Source organism: Lynx rufus, unplaced genomic scaffold (genome assembly GCF_022079265.1).
Source record: "Lynx rufus isolate CCGP_SWC_20201006 ecotype Redwood Valley unplaced genomic scaffold, mLynRuf1.p SCAF_5, whole genome shotgun sequence".
NCBI classification, from domain to species: domain Eukaryota; kingdom Metazoa; phylum Chordata; class Mammalia; order Carnivora; family Felidae; genus Lynx; species Lynx rufus.
Genome location: NW_025814867.1, coordinates 85,451,803 through 85,472,842, shown reverse-complemented (window position 1 = coordinate 85,472,842; position 21,040 = coordinate 85,451,803). Strand labels below are relative to the sequence as shown.

General features: G+C 52.0%; 1 protein-coding gene across 1 annotated transcript in view; it reads left to right on the top strand.

Moving 5' to 3' along the window:
• XXYLT1 (xyloside xylosyltransferase 1) overlaps positions 1 to 21,040 on the top strand; it is a 169,604-nt gene that overhangs the window by 14,249 nt on the left and 134,315 nt on the right. The window contains exon 2 of the mRNA XM_047099726.1: positions 16,995 to 17,142. Coding sequence (XP_046955682.1) covers positions 16,995 to 17,142 — 148 coding nt within the window. The remainder of the gene's footprint in view (positions 1 to 16,994; positions 17,143 to 21,040) is intronic.

The window sequence follows — 21,040 nt, the reverse complement described above, 5'->3', positions numbered from 1 at the left end:
CCCTGAGCCGTTCATGCCCCTGAGACTCTGCTCAGTCACTTCCCCTCCTGGAACGCCCACCCCTCCCTTCTTTATCTGCTTAGCTTTTTACTCTTCAAGATTAAGCTCTGGTGGATTCCAGCCGTGTGGGAAGCCAGTCCTGACCATCTCTATGTTGGCCCTTCTCCTCTGAGCTCCCACTGTGCTGAAATCGGCCCCTCTGCAAGCTCCTGGAGGCCAGGGCTGTGTCTTCCTTCATTCTGTGTTTCCAGTATGTAGTATAGCCCAGGGCTCAGGGTAGAGTGAGGCTGCACAAGTTTGTTGAACTGGAGGAGGTAATTTGCCGGCATACTTGTGCACCGAAGTACAAATGCAGGCTGTGAGGCTGTCTCCTGGGGCCTCTGGGAAGTGAGGAGTGGGCTGCTGGGCGTCCGTGTTCCTCTCCAACATTCTGTCAGCACGTGTCTGGCCAAAATTTGGAGTCCTTGGCCATCTGTGGAAGCCTCTTGATTTAAAGAAGCCTTCCTTGTGCCTTTTATTATAAGTTCTTCAGACAGGAAGTTGTCCAACCTGAGACCAGCTGGGAAGAGCCAGGTGTGTGTTGGAGATTCTTTTTGGGTTTCAGAACTATCTCCCTTGTATTACTAAGAAGAGATACTGATGCTGGTCCAGGGGAGGTGGAAGGGGCTTGGCTTGTGTTTCTGTCCTGGGGTTTTGCTTACCTCTTGCACCTTATGCAGGTAGAGAGGGTAGGGCTGCTGTGGCCTCTTGATCTGCCCAGAGCCCCCAGCTGGTAGGTGGTACCTGGGGCCGACACTTTGAGCTGAGGTGTGGTGGGCAGAGTCCTGCCCAGGTATCCTGTTCCTGGGTTCTAGTGCTCTCTCTGACCCTGGATGCCATTGACAAGGCCTTTCAGTGTCTCTGGGCCCCAGTTTCTCATCTGTAAGATGGGGAGGGACGTTTCAGCCCTGAATAATGTTCCATGGCTCTCTTACTGGCATGTGGAAACTGGGTGCTAGAAATTATAAAGGAACAAGGTCCTTCCTAGACCTTTCCTGAGTGCGAGGGTAAGAGATCGGGGGTGGGTCTTAAAGCCACAGTTCACCTCTTTCTGGGGTAGTTCCTGGAATGGCTCTGACCAGGTCCACCTTGCTGACTCTTCCCTCCCTCTCTGGGAGACACTGATTCATATCTCGGCCTCTACCCCTGGCTTGGAGTATGGAGTCATGCAAGCTCTCTCAGACATTTACCATTGTCATTGGTTGACAGCAGCTGTTGCCACCATTTAAGTGACAGGGGCCGTGCCAAATTCTCCCCTCCCTCTATTTAATCCTCAGAGTGATCAGACCTGTGAGGAGGGAGGTACTCTCCCCTAGGCAGAGGTTTCACAGATCCTGAGCCCGAAGAGGGTTTAGTAGCTTGCTCAGAGCCATACAGCTAAAGGGGCTGAGCAGTCTTTCTGCCTCTTAAGCACTCTGCCTTAGTGCCTGTGATGTCTGTTTATTTTGGGGGTCATTCTATCTCTGAAAGGGAGTGCTCCGTGAGGGCTGGGGATCCCAGGAGGCCTGGTGCCCCGTGCTTGCTGCCCGCTGGGGCCTCTTCCCCTTGTCAGTAGGTCGGGGGCCCGCTGGGTGGCTTGCGAAGGGCAGGGGAACCTCAGAGCCTGTGTGGGGCAGATCTCCTCCCTCCTCCAGGTTCTGCCTATAGAACCAGCTGGGAGCCTCTGTGAGCATGTAGGTCACATCAGAGGACCATGATGCTTGGAACCCCACCTCCCTGGTTTGGCCGCAAGTCAGCGGAGGTCAGCGCTGGAGAGAACTAGACAGGTTGTGTAGTCCTGTCCCTTCATGTAACCTATGAGGAAACTGGGGCTCAGAGCGGCCAAGCGACTTGCTCAGGGCCGGAACCCAGGTCTCCTGCCCCTGCCTTCCCTTTTTTGTGTTTCTGAAGCCAGTCCTGGATTGTGCTGGTCTCCGTATGCCTGTTTGTCTTCTGTTTTTGTTCGTAGCCCGACCGATTTTTCAGGCCTCGCCCATCCTGCCCTGCACACGTCTGTGTGTCGTTTACACAGACTGGCTTTGCTTCACACCCCACTGAGCAGCCGCTCCGTGGTGAAGCTGAGTGGGTCTCCTTGGGTGCAGGCCCCAGAGCCGGGGGGCTGGTGTAAGGAATCCCACTGCCGTCTCCTGCGGGGTCTGCATCCCGTCAACCCCAGTCCTGCTGTGTCTGTCATGAGGATCTCTGGGGGTCAGGGAGCAGGCTCTCCATTACGTAAGCTGATCCGCATGGCACACAGTAGGCACTCAGGGTACTTCTTTTTCCGCTCTTTTGCTGCCCACCTTGCCTTTAAGGTGCAGCTCAAGCACCCCACCTGCAGAGCCCATTCTCTCTGAAGGCCTCGTGTGCAGTGCTGGTGAAGCTGCCACATGGGAAGCCTCAAGGGTGCAGTGCATGTCTGCTCCCCCTCCCAATACAGCCTGGGGGGGGGGTTGGGCGGGCATGCGTTTCTCGAATGAGTATGTTGCTGACTGTGGATGGGTCTGGGTCAGGATGCATTTCCTCCCTCCAGGAGGCAGTGGGTAGCTGTTTGCCTTCTCTGAGCTCCTTCCTTACCTGTACCTGCCTCAAAATGTTGTGGGGATGGAATTAAAGGATCTGTCTGTGCCCAGCACATACGAGGTGTCTTCTGTGGACCTTGGGCATAGCTGCCCTATTCCCCATGAGTCCTGTCCAGGTCTGTGTCCTGACCTCCAGCAGCCAGACCCTGCCTGGGTCCACCCCCCGAATGCCATCTCATGAGCCTGCACTGCTGGTCTGCACCTGCTCTGCTCAGCCAGTGTCACAGGTCAGATCCCGCTGTAGGTGGCCACGCCCAAGTTGGCTGCATGGATGCTCAGGTTTGTCTCCTAAAAGGGCAAGTTTGGCACAGAGATCCTCTGGCCCACGTACTTTATTGTATCCTGTGTACATGCCAAGTAAGAGCAGGATGGTCACTGAGCCCAGTGGGGTCACACCCTGCGGTCCCCAGTTTCCTCCTAGTGGAAAAGGAACAAGCTTTCTGCTCAAGAGAATGGCTCCTGGAGAGGAGACAGTGATTTGGAAATACCCCAGGAGGGAAGTGGACCAGTGCCCTGTGATTGTTATTTTGGTGGGACTTTGGTCTTGGGTCCCTGGGAATGGAGCGCTGGAGAACTGGCAATCCTTGGTCAGCCACTGCTGACATCTGAGTCATAGCCAAAATCTCAGGTCCCTGATCACCCACTGGGGTCCAGCTGTGCCTGTGGAAAGGCGAGGGGCAATGGCTGGGCATGTGGGCTGCCCCCTGGCAGCGTGGTCACACAGTGCCCAGCCTCAGGGTCACTGGTCACCCTGCGGTCTACCATGGAGTCTCCTGGTGTGAGCTGATGGCAGGCACCACTGTGAGTTGTCTGAGAGCATCATTTCTAAGTGTGCCGGTTTAAAACTCAACTCAGCTGGTGACTCCCTTCATTAGTGAAGAGCAAACAGCTAAACAGTTAATTGAGGTTAGTGAGCAGTATTTGCGGAGGACAGAAGATGTTTCTGGAGGTTGATTCCGTTTACTTCTTCAGACTCATGGAACAGCTTTTGCTTTGATCAGAAACGTGCACAACTGAAGTTATGAACTAATCTGGCTCGCTCAGAAAGTTGTTAGACTGTGAGAACAAATGCAATATGAAAACATTTCTCTTTACCTAAAGCAAAAGCTGTGTCTCAAGCAGCTGGCTCTGGGAGATGAAATACGATGACCCTACTGCTTAACCTCTTGGTTTCCAGAGCTGTTGACTCCCGAGCCCTTTTCTGTGACATGTGTAGCATCTGGAATGGATTTATGGAAATCTTTGCGGGGCTTGCTATAGCCTGGAATTATGGGAGAGGATTCTTACCGCCCCACGAGAGCATTCTGTTCAAGGAATCTGCCTGGTTCCTGGGCTGTGGGTTGTGGGGGGAGAGAGTAAGCGGGTTAGGGGGAGAGAGTAGGCGGGTTGTGGGGAGAGAGTGGGTGGGTTGGCGGGGAGAGAGTGGGTTGGGGGGGAGAGAGTAGGTGGGTTGGGGGGACAGAGTGGGTGAGTTGCAGGGGTGAGAGTAGGCGGGTTGGGGGGAGAGAGTGGGTGGGTTGGGGGGACAGAGTGGGTGGGTTGCGGGGGAGAGAGTGGGCGGGTTGGGGGGAGAGAGTGGGCGGGTTGGGGGGAGAGAGTAGGTGGGTTGGGGGGACAGAGTGGGTGGGTTGGGGGGGAGAGAGTAGGTGGGTTGGGACAGAGTGGGTGAGTTGCAGGGGTGAGAGTAGGCGGGTTGGGGGGAGAGAGTGGGTGGGTTGGGGGGACAGAGTGGGTGGGTTGGCGGGGAGAGAGTGGGCGGGTTGGGGGGAGAGAGTGGGTGGGTTGGGGGGAGAGAGTAGGTGGGTTGGGGGGACAGAGTGGGTGGGTTGGGGGGGAGAGAGTAGGTGGGTTGGGACAGAGTGGGTGAGTTGCAGGGGTGAGAGTAGGCGGGTTGGGGGGAGAGAGTGGGTGGGTTGGGGGGACAGAGTGGGTGGGTTGCGGGGGAGAGAGTGGGCGGGTTGGGGGGAGAGAGTGGGAGGGTTGGGGGGAGAGAGTAGGTGGGTTGGGGGGACAGAGTGGGTGGGTTGGGGGGGAGAGAGTAGGTGGGTTGGGACAGAGTGGGTGAGTTGCAGGGGTGAGAGTAGGCGGGTTGGGGGGAGAGAGTGGGTGGGTTGCGGGGACAGAGTGGGTGAGTTGCGGGGGAGAGAGTAAGTGGGTTGGGGGGGGAGAGAGAAGGTGGGTTGGGGGGACAGAATGGGTGAGTTGCAGGGGAGAGAGGGTGGGTTGGGGGGACAGAGTGGGTGGGTTGGGGGGGAGAGAGTGGGCGGGTTGGGGGGGAGAGAGTAGGCGGGTTGGGGGGACAGAGTGGGTGGGTTGTGGGGGAGAGAGTGGGTGGGTTGGGGGGAGAGAAGGTGGGTTGGGGGGACAGAGTGGGTGAGTTGCGGGGGAGAGAGGGTGGGTTGGGGGGACAGAGTGGATGGGTTCGGGGGGAGAGAGTAGGCGGGTTGGGGGGAGAGAGTGGGTGGGTTGGGGGGGACAGAGTGGGTGGGTTGTGGGGGAGAGAGTGGGTGGGTTGGGGGACAGAGTGGGTGGGTTGGGGGGAGAGAGTGGGCAGGTTGGGGGGGACAGAGTGGGCGGGTTGGGGGGGGAGAGTAAGTGGGTTGGGGGGAGAGAGTGGGTGGGTTGGGGGGACAGAGTGGGCGGGTTGGGGGGAGAGAGTGGGCGGGTTGGGGGGAGAGAGTGGATGTGTTGGGGGGGGAGAGAGTAGGTGGGTTGGGGGGAGAGAGTGGGTGGGTTGGGGAGGCGGAGAGTGGGCAGGTGGGAGCAAGGAGCTGACCCCACTGAGAGCCCTTCATGACCTGCTTCTGTGAGAGTATAAAACTATGCCTCTAATTCTAATAAACCATCTCTATTCTTCCATGTTGCCTTTGAGTCTTGCCCACCCACAGGCATACTTTTGGTACAGCTGGGACATTTGGTTGTCTGCTCGGTTCACTTACTGTGGGACACACACGTGATGGTGCAGCTCAAGAATGTTTTCCCATCTTTCTGTCTTATCTCATGTTTATTGTTTGGTTGTAGTGCATTATTATATTTCTCTTGTAAACTGTTTTGGGAGTTTCTGATTTTTCACACTCTAAATATGCCACAGAGAACATCTCTGTGTGTGTGGTGTTTTCCTTCTTTTGAATCGTTCCCTGGAGCTCTTCCTTGACTCTCTGTAAGGAATACCTCATGGCCCAGAGTGGGTCCTGTGTGCACAAGTTCTGTCTGAAAATCAGGACCCAGCAGTAACGTTCCTCAGTTGCCCACTCTGTTGGCTTTCTATCCTACAGAGTTTTTCAGCTAATTTACATTTTGCAACCCTGCTTTCTTTCCTCTTTGTATTCTATCTTCTATTTTTTAGTATTTCATTTTTTCATACATTGAAAATTTATGACACATCAAAACAGAGAAAAATCCAGAAAAAATGTAACAGATTATATTTATACTATATGGGTTAAATAGGTGCTAACATTTTGCTGTATTTGCTTCAGATTCTTTTTTATTAAGAAATAAAATATAGCTCTAGTTTAAAGCCCACTCCTATTTCTTCCCCATCCTACCCCTCCAGAGGTGTTCATTAGCATACATGAGAAGGTGGTGAGCTTTGTGGAATTTGTGATTTTGTACTTTTGCCACATATATATGTGTCCCCAAAAATGTGTATGTGTATTTTTTATTGCTTTCTATATTTTAAACATTTATAAACATACTTTCTATATATCCTTTTGATACTTTTTCATTCAGTGTATGGTTTTGGGATTTATCCAAGTTGATACGCATGGGTCTTGTTCATGCACTTTGACTGCCATGTAGGATTTCCTTATGGGCAGACCCGTTTCTCCATCTTCCTGCTAGAGGTGGCTGGCTTCTTCCCTTTTTGTCACCCCAGACCTCGCCGCAGTGAACATCAGGTACGTGTCCGCGTGTACAGATGTGCTCGAGTTTCTCCAGGGCCCACGTGTGGACCGGCATCTCCTGGTCAGGAGTCCGCGTGTCTTTCCGAGGTCTGGTAAGCTCCTGCCCTGGGCGGGGCTCCCTGCCCGCTCCACGTTCTCCCGAGCATTTGGTGCGCAGACTCCTTTTCCTGGTGTGGGTCCTGCTGTCTTTGTGTCAGGAGGTAGAGCCTTGAGGGCCACTTTCGGAATAGGATAGGAGGGACACTTTGAGGGCAAACTTGAGTGTTCCTTAGCACCACCCCGAGTGTTCTGGTCACGATGAGACTTGGACCAGTGTTCCCCAGCATCTCCAGAATCCCTGTGGCAGAGCGTAGAGAGGAGGGTGCCTCCGGCTAGAGGTGGAGTACCCTTTTCCTGAGTCTCACCTCCACTGCTGCAGTGCTGTCTGAGATGGCACAGGGCCTGGCGGTGGGGCAGTGACCTGCCGTGTAACCTGGGGAGAGCCTCTTTCCCCTCCCTGGGCTTCAGTTTCCCTGTCTGAAATGTGAGGGTTGCATCAGTGACCCATGTGGCCTCTTGGCTCCACACACGTTGCCCTCCCACTTGTACTTTCGCGATTAGCAAAGTGGTCTCCACTTTCCTAGCCACGGGCCGCTAGGCTTGAGCCTCCGGCAGCTGAGTGGGGGGGAGGGTTCTGAGTGGAGGTTGGGGGCCTGCCGTTGCAGGGTGGCAGTGGCCTGGTGCTCCTTGGTGACCGGTCTTTTCCCTGTGCTGTGAATCCATCCCCTCAGTGAAATGGTCTGTTTTCTTATACAGTTTGAGGGAAGATCCTTGGATCCCGGGGGCTTAGGGCCAAAGCAGATTAATACCAACAGAGGGGAAGCCGAGGGCTGCTGCTGGTCCTTGGGGGACACTCAGGAAAGCCAGAGCAAAGGAACGCTGCTTTCATGGTGATGAGCATGCTTAAGTTCCATATAGCTGCAATGTGGCTGCTCTGTGAAACCTTCACTGAGCCATACTTACTGCGAGTCCGATAGGTGCCAGCAGTGCCCCAGGACATTGAACCATGCTGGGTGTATCAATGAACAGAAGAGGCAGAACAAGTCAAATGTCCTGCCTTTGTGGAACTCACATTCTGGCAGGAAGAGGATTAAATGAGCTAGTAACATTTGTCTACATTGCTGCCTGGACAGAGGCTCAAAAAGGGCTGGGTTCCATTTCATCTGTTTCTTGTTCCATGATAAGCAAATGAGGAAATTGTGCCATGTTCTAGGAGGTAAGTTACACAGTACATTAGCAGGATGAGAGGCCTCAGGAGTGTGGGGCAGTCATAATTTCTAGTTGATAGGCAGGGACACTGTCACTGAGAAGGTGGCATTTGAGCAGAGGCCTGAAGAAGTGGAGCTGGTCACACAGCCATGAGGAAGAGTGTAGGCCAGGGTGGCAGGTCACCTGGTGTGGCAGCGGGGGAGCAGCCTGGGGGCCCTACGGGAGGAACACAGAAGGGCCGGTGAGGATGCTGGCTTTGACTAGTGATGGGAGGGGCTGTGGCTGGGTTTTCAGTGGAGAAGAGCCACTCTGGCCACTGCGTGGAGGACACAATGAAGGGGAGATCCGTTACAAGGCTGGTGTCCTGGCCCAGAGGAGAGAGGACGGTGGCCTGAACAGGCACAAGCAGTGGGGTTGGGGGGAGTGCAGGATTCGGGACCCTCCAGGGAAAGGCTGCTTAGGGGCACGAGGGCCTCTACGCTAGACGTCATTCAGGCACGGCCTTGTGGCTTCCAGAAGGCTGGAAAGTCAGTGGGGCTCTGCCCCCAGTGAGGGAATACAAGAAGAAAGCTGGAGTGAGGGCAGTCCCCCTTGACTGGCAGGTTGCTCGCATTCTAGGATCAAAAAGGCCTGGGCTCAGATCTGGGCCTCAGCCATCCAGCAGGTGGCCTTGAACAGGCGACGTCCCCTTTATGGAGGGCACGGTCACGGCAAGGGTGGGATGAGCTCCTATTTGTCCACGTTGCTGCTGACACATGTTTCGTCTCATTTCCTCGTGGTGCCACGATGTGCAGGTGCCAGCGCCTGGCTGGCGGGTTAGAGGAGTGTGGTGCCCTGACGTGCCTGGGGTGGGGGCGGGGCTCTTGGCTGGAGGTTGCAGGAGGGATTGGTGGAGGGGCCCTGGAGGAGCCAGGAGATCCACTTCTGACGCCAGCCAGGCCGACCTTGGGGAAGGCAGGCGCTCAGGCTGTGAACGCCTCCGGGCTGTCGGTGCTGTGCTTGGCATTTTAAACACATCATCTCACCCACGAAAAGAGGTGATGCACACGGAGCAGTGTCTCCAGAGTCAGGTCATTGGAATGTTTCCTTCACGGTTTTTGCCCAAATCCCATAACTGCCTGCCGCGTTACCTACTTAATGTGTATTTTAAACCGGCTCCTCCTCTTTACATCTTTTTCCTTTTCCTCTCTTTAGCTGTTATCTGTGAAATCATAGTTCTGAAGTGTTTTCGCTAATTTTCTAGTATTTTACATATCAAAATCAGTCCATAAGTATTTAAGTGAGTAGTCTGCGTGCCCCTTAGAAGTATCTTTTGTACTCCCCTGCCCCCTTCCCTCCCACCCAAGGGGTTTGCCACATCTAGGGAAGCTCTGGGCAAGGGGTTTCATGAAACCTAGAAAAGGTGGCCAGTGGTGGAGGCCATCCTGGAGTCTGACTGGTCCGAGCTAGAAGGGTACCATGGATCCCTGCTTGGGCTCCAGCTGTGTCCCCTGCCAGAGAGCCAAGAGGGGAGTGGGGACCTTGTGGGGCAGGCCCCCTGCCTGGGGCCACTTCCTGCCTGTCAGATTGAAGCTGGAGCTGGCTAAGTGCGTCCCTTTGGGTGCCACTCTTGGTAAGACTGCGGTGTTCTTTTGGGAGGTCAAAAGTCATGGGAGATTACCACACAAACAGAACAGATGAAGGAATCTGGTGAAGAAGACCCAACTGGTCTACAGTTAGTGGACTTCTCGGTGAGTAGATAGACCAGACAGCACATCCTAAGACTTCACAGCACAATTCCTGATGCTGTAGTTTCCTCTCTCCTATCTCTTCCATCCTTTGGCTGTTTTCCTTCTGTCTCCTACCTTCTCTTATCTTTTGAGGTGGAAAACATTATACTGTAGAAAATTGGCTCGTACTGCCAGAAAATTTAGCATTAAATGTGAAAAAAAAAACAAAAACAAAACAAAACCTCCTCTTTTGTAAAAGAGGTAAATTAAGGAATGATTATAACCACTATGTAGGGACTGCTTTAAAGAGATCACTAAATGTATTCTTTAGTGAGTGCTGGAAAAAGTGGGGAGTGACTAGGGCATTTGTTTTTGACTGCTAAGTGTTGACAGGAGGGAACTGGGGCCTGGAGGCCGGGTGGCAGGTGATGAGTGGCAAGGTGAAACTGGCTGGATGTATTGTGCTGTAGAAATTACAGATTTCTGGTTATGGAGCCCCTCAGCCGTGTCAAGAATATCTGGAAGGTCGAGAAGCCACGGTCTAATGTCACTATTAGGTGGTCATGAACACAGAGTCCAGAAGATGGCATTGACCTTTTTATTTTTATTTTTTTCATGCTTCCATTTTTCTTTTGGAACCACCTTATGGTTCATTCATAGTCAGCCACGGAGGAGTGTTTGGGCCACTCCTTCTGTCTCTCTTCACTCCTCTCCGTGTGTTCGCCTTCCAAGGACGTGGCTCTTTTCCGGTGGTTTGCTGTAGTTCCTTGGGGTCATCCTGGAAATTCCCTGGGAGGGCCCGGGTGTTTGAAGGTCTACAGAGCAAAGCACCTATAAGACACTCCAACCTTTTCCTTGTTATTGTCAACCTCACAATCTGTGTACATTGCTATGCTATAAGGTCTTTATCTCCTTACCTGCTTGCCAGAGACCCCCTTACCACTGGAGGTGAGGAGGACGTCACAGGGCAAAGGGTAAGACATGTTGGTGCAGCCACACTGGGCACACAGAAGGCACTGTGTCCAGTTCCTTATTCTGGGTTCTTCTCTCCTCCTGTCATGGTGGCCTGCTCTTCCTCAGGGCTGATGCTTGATTCCCTTGTTAGGGGCTCTTGAGTCAACAGAGAATTGAGGTTTGAAAGCAGGTAGGGGTTTACCTTTGACATTTACCCCCTCTCCATTACAGGCAAGAAAATAAAACACGGTGGAAACATGAGTGAGGAGAGACGGAGGAGCTGGAGAGTGACCTGGCACGTGTGTGAGACTGTATAGTCCTCTCCTCCCTACCCACCGGGGCACATACCCACGGGTCCTCCAGCTGCACCTCAGGTGAAGAGGTTCAGGACCTCTTGCCACCTGGGTCTTCTCCTTTGGACATGCTCTGGGAGTTTGCCCACAGCCTTCCTGCAGTGTGATTTCCAGAGCTGAGCCCAACCAGTACCCCGAGGCCATGTGATTGGCACTGAGTCCAGTGGGGCGCTGCTCACACTGTCTGAGGACCACCTGCAGTACAATCACTTTGGGGCAGTCTCGAAATGATTCCTGAGCTTTCCTGCAAACTGACTTGCGGTGTCTGGGGCGAGGACCCAGGAGTCTGCACACTGGAGTTGGAGAGCCTTGGATCCCCTCCTGATAGTGGGGCTGCCGCTTGCTGGTTGATGTTGTTCGGCCCTGAGTCACCTACTGTCCAGGGGTCTCTTCTGTAGTTGCTGGACCTGTTTCTCTTACAGCGTGTTTCCTCCTTGTCCCTCCTTCCCTAGCTGGATCGAGGTTTTGGGGAAATGGACTCTGCTGAAATGTTGGGAATCTTCTAGGAGTCCCAGCACGTTAACTGCAGATCTGGTTATCTGGAAACTTCCGATGGTGCAGTAAGTGTGGGGTGGAGATGAGGGTGGGGAGGGAGCCAGACACAATGTTTTGTAGCAACTGGACACCTTGTCGTGAGGATGGCAGGAGGGGCTGTAGCTTTTGAGCCGGTAGTAAAGTGGGTCATGAGAATGGATGTTGGGGATTCTTTGGAAATTAGATGAGCAGGCTTCTTTTTTTCCTCTTCAGCTGTTTGTGCTTCTGCCTGGCGAAATTAAATTACATCTAGGACATCTTGCAGAAGTGATAAAAGTCACATTAGGGAGGGGCTGGAACTGGGCTCCCATAGCACTGGGGTATAGCTCTTGGGGGGTGAGTTTGCCTACCCACTGCTGGACATCGGTGCTGGTGGTGGCATGAGTCCAGACGTAGGGGCTGAAGGCTTCCTACCCAGTGCTCTGGGCTGCCCCTTGGGGCAAGCAGACACCCATTTGCTGTTCCTGCGGGACATGGATTCCAGCCTGTGGCAGGTGCACCAGGAATGTTAGATTTGGGTGGTTTCCCAGAGCTTTGTGTTGTCATTCTTCCCTCCAGCATCTCTTCTGGGGACAGTCTCTGGCTGAGCGCGGGGAGGCAATGTCACCATCCTGTGGCACCGTGTCTGCGGCTGGAGGAGGTGCTGTTCTTCAGGCAGACCTTGCCTTGGTGTTTCCTGGAAGCCCGGTGTCTGTATGCAGAGCCAGCCGCTGTTACCTCGTTTCTTGGCTCCAGGATCACGGTGTGACGTGACTCCCAGTAGGGCATGCCAAGTGGTAAATGACTTTTCTCCACCAAGTTGCGCTAAGGCGTGGCATTGCTCTATGTCTTCCATGAACGATTAGGGGAGCAGTGACCTGGCTCTTCAGGCCTGTCTATGCCTGCAAGCCCGGGACCAGGCTGGCAGAGACGCCGACCTCTGCCTGGCACCAGCCATCCTGTTTGCCTTGGTCTCCTCACGTTGGAAATGTCGAGAACATGTTGTGCGTGGTAGATACGAGGCAAGCTTCCCCTCTTCTCGCATCCCCAAATTGCCCTTTTCAAAAGAGTTGGGTGTTTCCAGAGTCTCTTGTATTACACAGTGCTCTCTCAATTACATGCTTTATTTGAACAATAAAGTACAGCTTGAGAACACCTTAGCCTGAAACAACCTCAGTCATTACTGAATTTAAGTGCTTCTAGAAGTCACTTGACAGAATTAATTAAAAATAAAAGGAGGCAAATACATTTAACACAGATTTAGTCATTATTCCTGGGGTTTTGATTTCATAATTACAAGTGTAGAATATTGATACGAGTGAGCCTTTAAGATCACTAATAAAAGGAAGATAGTAAGTGGCTAGAGATAGGTAATTATAGGCTGATAAAAAACCCAACTGCCTTGGTGATATGAACATGGATCCTTGTGGGTTGGGATACCATTTCCAATGACACCATCCCACGTAAAATCACAAGAAGCTGTATTCGACATCTTTTTTTTTTTTAACGTTTATTTATTATTGAGAGACACAGATCATGAGCAGGGGAGGGGTAGAAAGAGGGGGAGACACAGAATCTGAAGTAGGCTCCAGGCTCTGAGCTGTCAGCACAGAGCCCGACGCGGGGATCAAACTCATAAACTGCGAGATCATGACCTGAGCGGAAGTCGGTTGCTTAACTGACTGAGCCACCCGGGCGCCCCTGTATTCAACATCTTAAATGGATGACAAGAATGATGTGTTCTGGAAAATGGCTCTGGATGACTCAACTCAGGTTGATAAAGGCACTAATATTGAGGCCCATGAAAAGCTTAAAGAAATCATTTTGTAAGTTGGGTGTGGGAAAAACAGTATTTTATAAGTAATGGGATTTTAATTTTAAGTGTGTATATATAAATAAATAAAAGTTACAAATAGTGATTGATTTTTTAATCTAATCTTTTTTTTTTAATTTTTTTTTTTAACGTTTACTTATTTTTGAGACAGAGAGAGACAGAGCATGAACAGGGGAGGGGCAGAGAGAGAGAGAGAGGGAGAAACAGAATCTGAAACAGGCTCCAGGCTCTGAGCAGTCAGCACAGAACCTGATGCGGGGCTCGAACTCATGGACCGTGAGATCATGACCTGAGCCGAAGTCGGACGCTTAACCGACTGAGCCACCCAGGCACCCCTGACTTTTTAATCTAAATTTCCCCAAACTATAGAGTCAAGTTTGTGCAATCCATTGTTTGAGATCTCATTGGCCAATTGCCTTCAATATGGGAGTCACTTTATATTCCTCCTGGTTTTCTAAGTTGTATGGTGATTCTTCCCGCAGCCCCTGAGGTTGGGGATTTGAAGGAAGAGAGGAAGGGGTGACATTTTTTCTGCCCCTCTCCCTCGGTTCACCCTTGCCTCACTGCACCCCTCTTGTCTCACTGCATCCCCCCCTCCCCCCCCGGTGCCAGGCACCAGACCTGGGGCTGGACTGGGGACTTTAGAGTGTGCCAGACCCTGCCCCTGCCCTTGGAAGATCACAGTTTGCAAACTGGTTTTAGACCCTAGTAGGCCTGGGTGTTTTGATTCACACTTGTAGTGTCTGTGGTTTGCTTCTTGCTACGTGTCCATGGAACATATTAATTTGTCTTTAAGTAGATTTATTATATGAAATATTCACTGGAGCGGGCTGCTTCACTGTGCAGCATTTGGAACAATGTGCTGAGTACAGTTTGTCCTCATAAATCTATTAATGCTGATAGGAGGTAATTGTCTCCCGTGAAGCTTTGGGGTGAAGTGGGGGCCCGGGGAGGGGGAAGAAGCTGGCTGCTGAAACCTGTCTCTCCCAGCCTAGCTCTGGCAGGCTCTCCTCTGTGCGTGTATGTGTGTGTGTGTTTGGTTGTATATATCCGTTCTCTGTCTTCCTTTTTAATGAATACAGAGGCTTCCATTTCTGAGAGAGCCCTCTTGTCAGCTTCTAGCTTCTTGTCAAATTCCTCCTTCCAGCCATGGTTTGGTGGTGTAATGAGGCTCCGAGGGAAAAGCTGGCTTCTGAGTTAAGACTGATCTGTGAGGAGAGGGGATTCAGGGGACCGAGGATGTGGACAGGGGGCAGAATGCTAATACTTAGGAGTAAGTGCAATGTAGCAGCCCCTGAGCTAGGTGCTTTATCTACTTGTCCCAGGCAGTCCTAAAAGCCATCCTAGGAGGTAGGTGTTATTATTTCCATATAACAGATATTCTGTATCATCTCAGGTTGGTTTAGCGCCTTCATTACTAAATTAGTAAGTTCATTTAGTTTGACAAAACTCTATGATGGCCTGTCCTATGGCTAGGGGCTGGGCACGGGGCACAGAGCAGTCATAGCCTCTGGCCCCAGCCCCTCATCTACCAGACACAGAAGCAGAGGCCTGTAGAAGAGTCAGAATGGGAAGTGGAACCTCTCTCTGTGTGATGGAGAGTGCAGAGGAGGGCGTGATGAATCGTGGGAGGCTGAGCCAAGGCCAGAGCTGATGTCTGATCAAGGTTGGGAGACTGGGTAAGAGTTTACTGGACACATGGGGGCTGGGAAGAGTTCCAGATATACAAGGATGCAGATATACAAGGATGTAGGACATGGTGGGGACAGTCTGGTTCAGTTCTGCCCAGTCTCCAGAGGAGGGAGGGTGTCATGGGCATCCAGAATCACCAGTGCAGGATCTCTGATGCCTTGCTGAGGAGTTAGACAGTAACCGATGGCAGTGAGCCACTGGAGGTTTTGAAGCCAAGGAGAGAGGAAAGTGAATTTGGGTATTTGGAAAGTTGCTCAAGAGGCACAACAGAGGCTGGTTTGGAGGGGACAAGGCAGGAGGTGGGGAAACCTAGGGTCTGTGGTTGCTCATGCAGCCTGGAAGTCACGGGTGGGGTGAGGTGAGCGTGGGGGTGCTGGTGTAGGAGGTGAAAGGCATCATTTGCCATCTGTGTTGGGGAACAGCAGAACTGGTCAGGATTCCCCATCTCAGGTTGAGAAGTCATGAAAAAGAAAAAGGAGCCAGGAAAAGGATAAAGGAAAATAGCTCATTAGGGGAGAAACGTGAATACATTTTTAAAAGGCTTGCAAAGAGATTCAGGAATGACGAAGCTAACACAATCTGAAAGTGTTTCTAAGTTTAATGGTGTTCCGAGATTTAAGCAGACTTACAGACAAAAGCAAACACTTAAGGGAGTTAAGACGAAAACAGGTTTCTGGCCCAGAGCTCAACCTAAAGTAGGGAGAAGGGGACAGGGCGGTTCGCCGACTACCGCAGGGCCATGAGAGGTGGTCATTGTAGCCATCTGGCACCTGAAGGCTCTGGAGATGCACGCTGGGCAGGTGACAAACTGAGCCTGGGAGAGCAAAGGGAGGGGCAGAGGTAGTTGACGGGATGGAGCCCACCCCCTTGAGGACTTCTGGGGCACCACCCACACCTTTTCTCCTCCTGTCTTTTCTCCTGCTGGCAGAGCTGCTGACCAGGTGAGTGAGCCAGTCGGGGGACTCGCCGGGCCTCTCCTTCAGCTCATGGTGCCCTGGAGTCGGTATAGAGGTGGCTGAGTGGCAAGTGGCAACCCGGCAGGCTTGTCCTGTCCTGTTACCAGGGGAAAGGGGCCTTCAGCAGATCTCTTGTGAGGGCTGAGCAGAGAGGAGGAGGAACATCCAGGCTTCTGGCGTGGGCCGCATTGAGTGCTACTGGTCTGCGGTGAAGTCTTCTATAGGTTGGGGAACACATGGAGCAACAGGGAGACCGTGCAAGGCCTGTGTGAGCGGAGTGTGTGGTAATTTGGTAGCTTGTGTGAGGCTAGGCTCCAGGTGGGATGGATTTATAATCTGGAATGATGTCAAACAAGGAAAAGCCAACTCCTTAGGGTCCTGGTCATGCTGATGCCGTCACTATTGAGACAAAGGATGCATTTATGGTGGAAAGATCGTGAAACTTGGTGGAATCTAGAGACCAGATTCAGAGTTCAAGTTCTGCCCTGCCACTTAGTAGCTATGTGACCTTGGGCAAGTGTCCCCTCTCTGAGCATCTTCTTTCTCATTTGTAACTACAATAATTTGTAATTATAATAGAGCTATAATAGGGACATCTGCCTCGCTGAAGTCCTGGGTTGTCACAGGCATTGCTGTGTGTGCTCCATAAATTGCAGAGCTCGGTTCAGCAGCTGGTGACCTTTCTAGACCCTAAGAAAGCGGTGCCTGGTTATTCCTTGTACCTCTTGCTGTGCCTCCAAAGTGTCGGGGACCCTTAGGAAATGCTGGTCGCATTTATGGATGAGTCTGCTGCAGCACTAGGCATTTCCCGGGGCCGTTTTCCAGTGGCCCTGTCCCCATTCACACTGTGGGACAGGGAGGTAGAGCATCCGACACCTGTAGCGGCCACCGGCGGCGGCAAAGCCCAGACTCGCTGCAGGTCCGGGATCTCGAGACCGGACGTTTTAACACAGGTTCCAGTTTCAGGGTGGCCTAGCTTGGAGTTCAGAAGCAGAGATCAGACTGGGGACTGCTCCCACTCCTCTACTGCGTGCCCCCCAACATGCGTGCCTGCGCAACTCTGACACGTGGTGTCCTGATCCTCACAGCTAACTCTTTGCCGACTGGCTGTCATTCCTCGTTTTCTTAACTCTCGCTTGGGACGCCCTGCTCGTGGCCCCTGGAGGGGAAGCAGTGCGTGCCGGGTGTCTACAACCGGTTTGCTCACTCCTGTGGTTTCCTCGTGTCCTGCCGCAGGTTGTCTTCCATGATGTTGGCGTGCTGACGGACAAGCTCTTCCCGGTGGTGGAGGCCATGCAGAAGCACTTCAGTGCTGGCTCAGGGACCTACTACAGCGACTCTATCTTCTTCCTCTCGGTCGCCATGCATCAGATTATGCCCAAAGGTAACTTGGACTGCAGGGCGGCAACCCTGGGTTTTGACTTTTGCGCCTATTCCCCTGGCTCCAGTGCTTCTCCAGTTTCAGAGAGGAGAGCTCTGCTGAGGCACGAGGGAGAAGACAAGGGTGCCAGGCACGCCTTTTGTGTGAGAGAGCTTCCTGCCCAGAGACTCAAGGGCAGGGCCCTGGGTTGCACAGACGCTGGGGCCCATTCACGAGGACAGTGGGAGTTGTGCGGTGTAGTATCCCCAGACTCAGGCAGGACCTCTGGGCTCCAGGCCTGACTCTCTCCCTGCACACACACTCTCCTCTGGGACTATGTTTGTTCATCTGTAAAATGGCAGGTTGGACTGGAGAATCCTCCATCCAAATGTGTGATCCTGTTCTCTCTAGTTTTTACCTGTACTTATCTGACTTTAAAATATCCAGTCTTGGGGCTCAGTTGGTTGAGCGTCCTACTTCAGCTCAGGTCGTTAACTCACGGTTTGTGGGTTGGAACCCTGCGTCAGGCCCTGTGCTGACAGCTCAGAGCCTGGAGCCTGCTTCGGATTCTGTGTCTCCCTCTCTCTCTATTCCTCCCCTGCTTTCACTCTCTCTCTCTGTCTCTTTCTCGAAAATAAACATTTAAAAAAATTAAAAAAAAATCCAATCTAGATGTGAGAGGTGCAAATTATAACTAAGATTTTTCTGAAACTTCGATGCACAATCAAAGGATTTTCTGGGCTTTGGTCCCTCTGGGACAGAAGAGATTGATTGTCTGGTCTGTGATAGGTTGGGCTTGTGTGGAAATACTGGCAGGTCTGGTCATCCTTGGATTAGAACCCTTGGAGGGTTCTTGTTGGTGGAGGGTCCCAGGCTGCTGGGTTCTCCTCCTCCCAGTGGTCCCTGATTGATTCTGGAGCCCTGAATATTCCCTCCAGTTTCTGGGCTGGTGAACCGTGGCCTGAGGTTTTTGGGATGGGGAGAGGAGTTCCTGGTTCTTGGGGTAGCTGCGACCTGATCTGTGACTGGATTGGTTTCCAACAATCAGACCAGGCAGAACCTGATCCCCCAGGGGACAGCCAGGCCATTTGGTGGAGGCCCGCTGCTCTGGCCCAGCAAACCAGATGTGAAGGCGGGGTCAGGAGCCACCAGTGTTTGAAGGGGCCTGTTGGCCAGGAGCTCAGGAGTTGCAGGTTGAAGCTGGGTTCCCCTTGGCAGTGTGGTGTCCTTGGACTCCACAGGCAATTCTAGCCCACCCACTGTGGCTGTGACTTTGTCTCCACAAGGCAAATCCCTGCACACACAGAGGCCTCTGAGTGTTCTCTTAGCTGGAAGGCAAGGGCTCAGGAAGCGTCACTGAGCAAGAGTCTGATGGAGAGAGGAGGGCGTGGAGGAAGAGGTAACATTTGTAATTCTTCACAGAAGCCAGTGCAGCTCTGTGAGCCCACCAAGTCCTCCCACCCGCCCTGTGCTGTCATAGCTGGGAGACCGAGGAGTTGACTTGCCCAGGGTTAGACAGCCATTTAAGTGGCAGAACTGGGATTTGGGCCCCGGTCAGTCTGACTTGGAGGGCTGCTTCTCCAAATAGCAGCTCTTTCTATCGCATCCCTCTGGGCAGGACCAGTGCTGGTGCCATGGGTGATGCACATGGGAGGAAGGTGTGGTTCCTGCTGTCCTGGATTCTGGGAGGACACAGACATAAGTGCTAGTCCAGCCCTGCCACCAGCCACTTGTGTGCCTTTGCTGAGCCACTTTGCCTCTCTAGGCCTCAGGCTCCCCACCTGCAAAATGAGGGGGCTGATCTGGTGAGCTCTTTCGGCTTGCATTCAGAGGAGTCCAGGCTTACAGGCATCCCTCTGTGGGTTTCTGCGGTTCTGGAGGCTGAGGGCAGAGGGGTTCTACCCTAGCCTACCTCTCTCTTCTACCTCCACAGTCCATCCTGATTGCTGCATAGGTGAAGCTTTGGAGCAGGATTCTGTTTGGTAAAGGATTCCGTGATTAAACTAATTTGAAATGTCTTGGCTAGATGGGCCGTTAGGGCCTGGCCCCAGCCCTTTTGTCCTGCATGTGTGATTGGCTCAGCGAGATGCTGTGAGGGAAGAACTGACAAAGGACAGCAGGAGATCTGGGAGGAGGCCTGCCTGACTTTCCCCTCCCTCCATCCCATCCCCCACACCCCCACTCCCTCATCAGCTGGTAGGTCACTACCCAGCATGTGCTGAACTCTAGGCCAGGTCATGCTGTGGGCCACCCAGAGGTAGGGGAAACACAGCTCCTTGGGGATGGTCAAAGCAACGCTAGATGTGCCTCACAGCGCTAGGCAGGACCAGGGAGATGAGGAGAGTTTGGGAGCCCCAGGCTGCCACCCCTCTGCTCTCTGACTTGGCCCTGCCCTAAAGCCTGGCCTTGCCCAGGGGGGCGATGTCTGCAGGGACAAGGCTGTGGCCAGAGCTTTGCTGTGTCTGCAATAGATCAGATTTCAGTTTCCGTCCAAGTGGGATCACGCCTCTGAGGGGCCGGTGTCAGGTGGGGAAGGAGTTGATGTGCCCAAACAGGGAGTCCCTTCTTTAGGTGGATGGTAGTGTGTTGCCAGAGATTCGCTTTTACATCTGCCCAGAGTCCACTTCCTAAGAAGAGAGTTACTGGGAGTTACTAAAATCTGATAGTCGTAGAACGGAACGAGCAGTCTTGGGAGTTCCTGCGGAGTCCGGGCGTCTCTGCTGAGCAGTCTGGCTGCCGCACAGCACTTGGCGGTGTCGCGGAACCCCTGCCGGCCAGATCCTTCGGCACATCCTGCAATTTTTGGAAGGATGCTTTGTTTTCCAGCACCGTTAGTGCTGTCTTGAGTTTGTCATGGCTCCTTATTGCTGCCTTTTTGAAATTCGTTTTTTTTTTTTTTTTTTTAATCATAGAAGTTACTGCTGTTTTGTGCTTTGTTGTTGGTTTTGTTCTTGTGTAATTAGTGCATTTTGGCTACTTTGGTTATTTTGTTTCTTTCACAGAGTTCTTTTTCCTCTGGGATAATGAGAAAGGGAGTGCGGTGGGTCATAAGCACTTGGTCCCACCCAGGAAGGCTGGGTCAGAAAAGCTTGTGTTCTTCTGAGTTCTGTCTCAGGAGGTCCTGTCTGGTGCTTGCCCTAGACATGCGGGTTATTTCTCTGTGTTGAAGCCTCTCGTCATCCTCCCCTTCCTGGAGCCTAAGGGTCACCCTTTTGTTCCTGAGCTACCTTTAAAATATGTTTACTTCTTTTTCTAGTTTAAAAGAAACTAGATTCTTTTATTCATATTCTTTCATTCTTTTATTCATAAAAGAATACCTGAAAACTACATTAAAATAGAAAAAGTTACCCGTTTACTACATAAACAGACTATCTTCTAATATTTTCCCAACATGTAGCTTTTTATATATTTTTTTAATGTTTATTTATTTTTGAGAGAGAAAGAGACAGAACATGAGCGGGGTAGGGGCAGAGAGAGAGAGGGAGACACAGACTCCAAAACAGGCTCCAGCCTCCAAGCTGTCAGCACAGAGCCTGACGCGGGGCTCGAACTCATGAACTGTGAGATCCAGACCTGAGCTGAAGTTGGATGCTCAACCGACTGAGCCACGTAAGTGCCCCAGCACATAGCTTTTTAAAAACTTAGGCAAAGTGGGAGTTATGCATATATTTCAAACATTCTCAGTCTTTTTGTACATATCAAAATGTACAATTGAACATTTAAACTCAAAAAATGTAAGAAATGGTACAAGTGTAGCTGTATTGTGACATTTTCAATTACGTCACTCATCACTATTATCTGTGTAATCATAGTCTTTGAAAAAATTTTTGAATGGCTCCATTGAGTAGGTGAAACTTAGTTTACTTTATCATTTCCCTGTTCTCAGCTATCTGACACTTTCTATTTTTTTCTACAATCACAA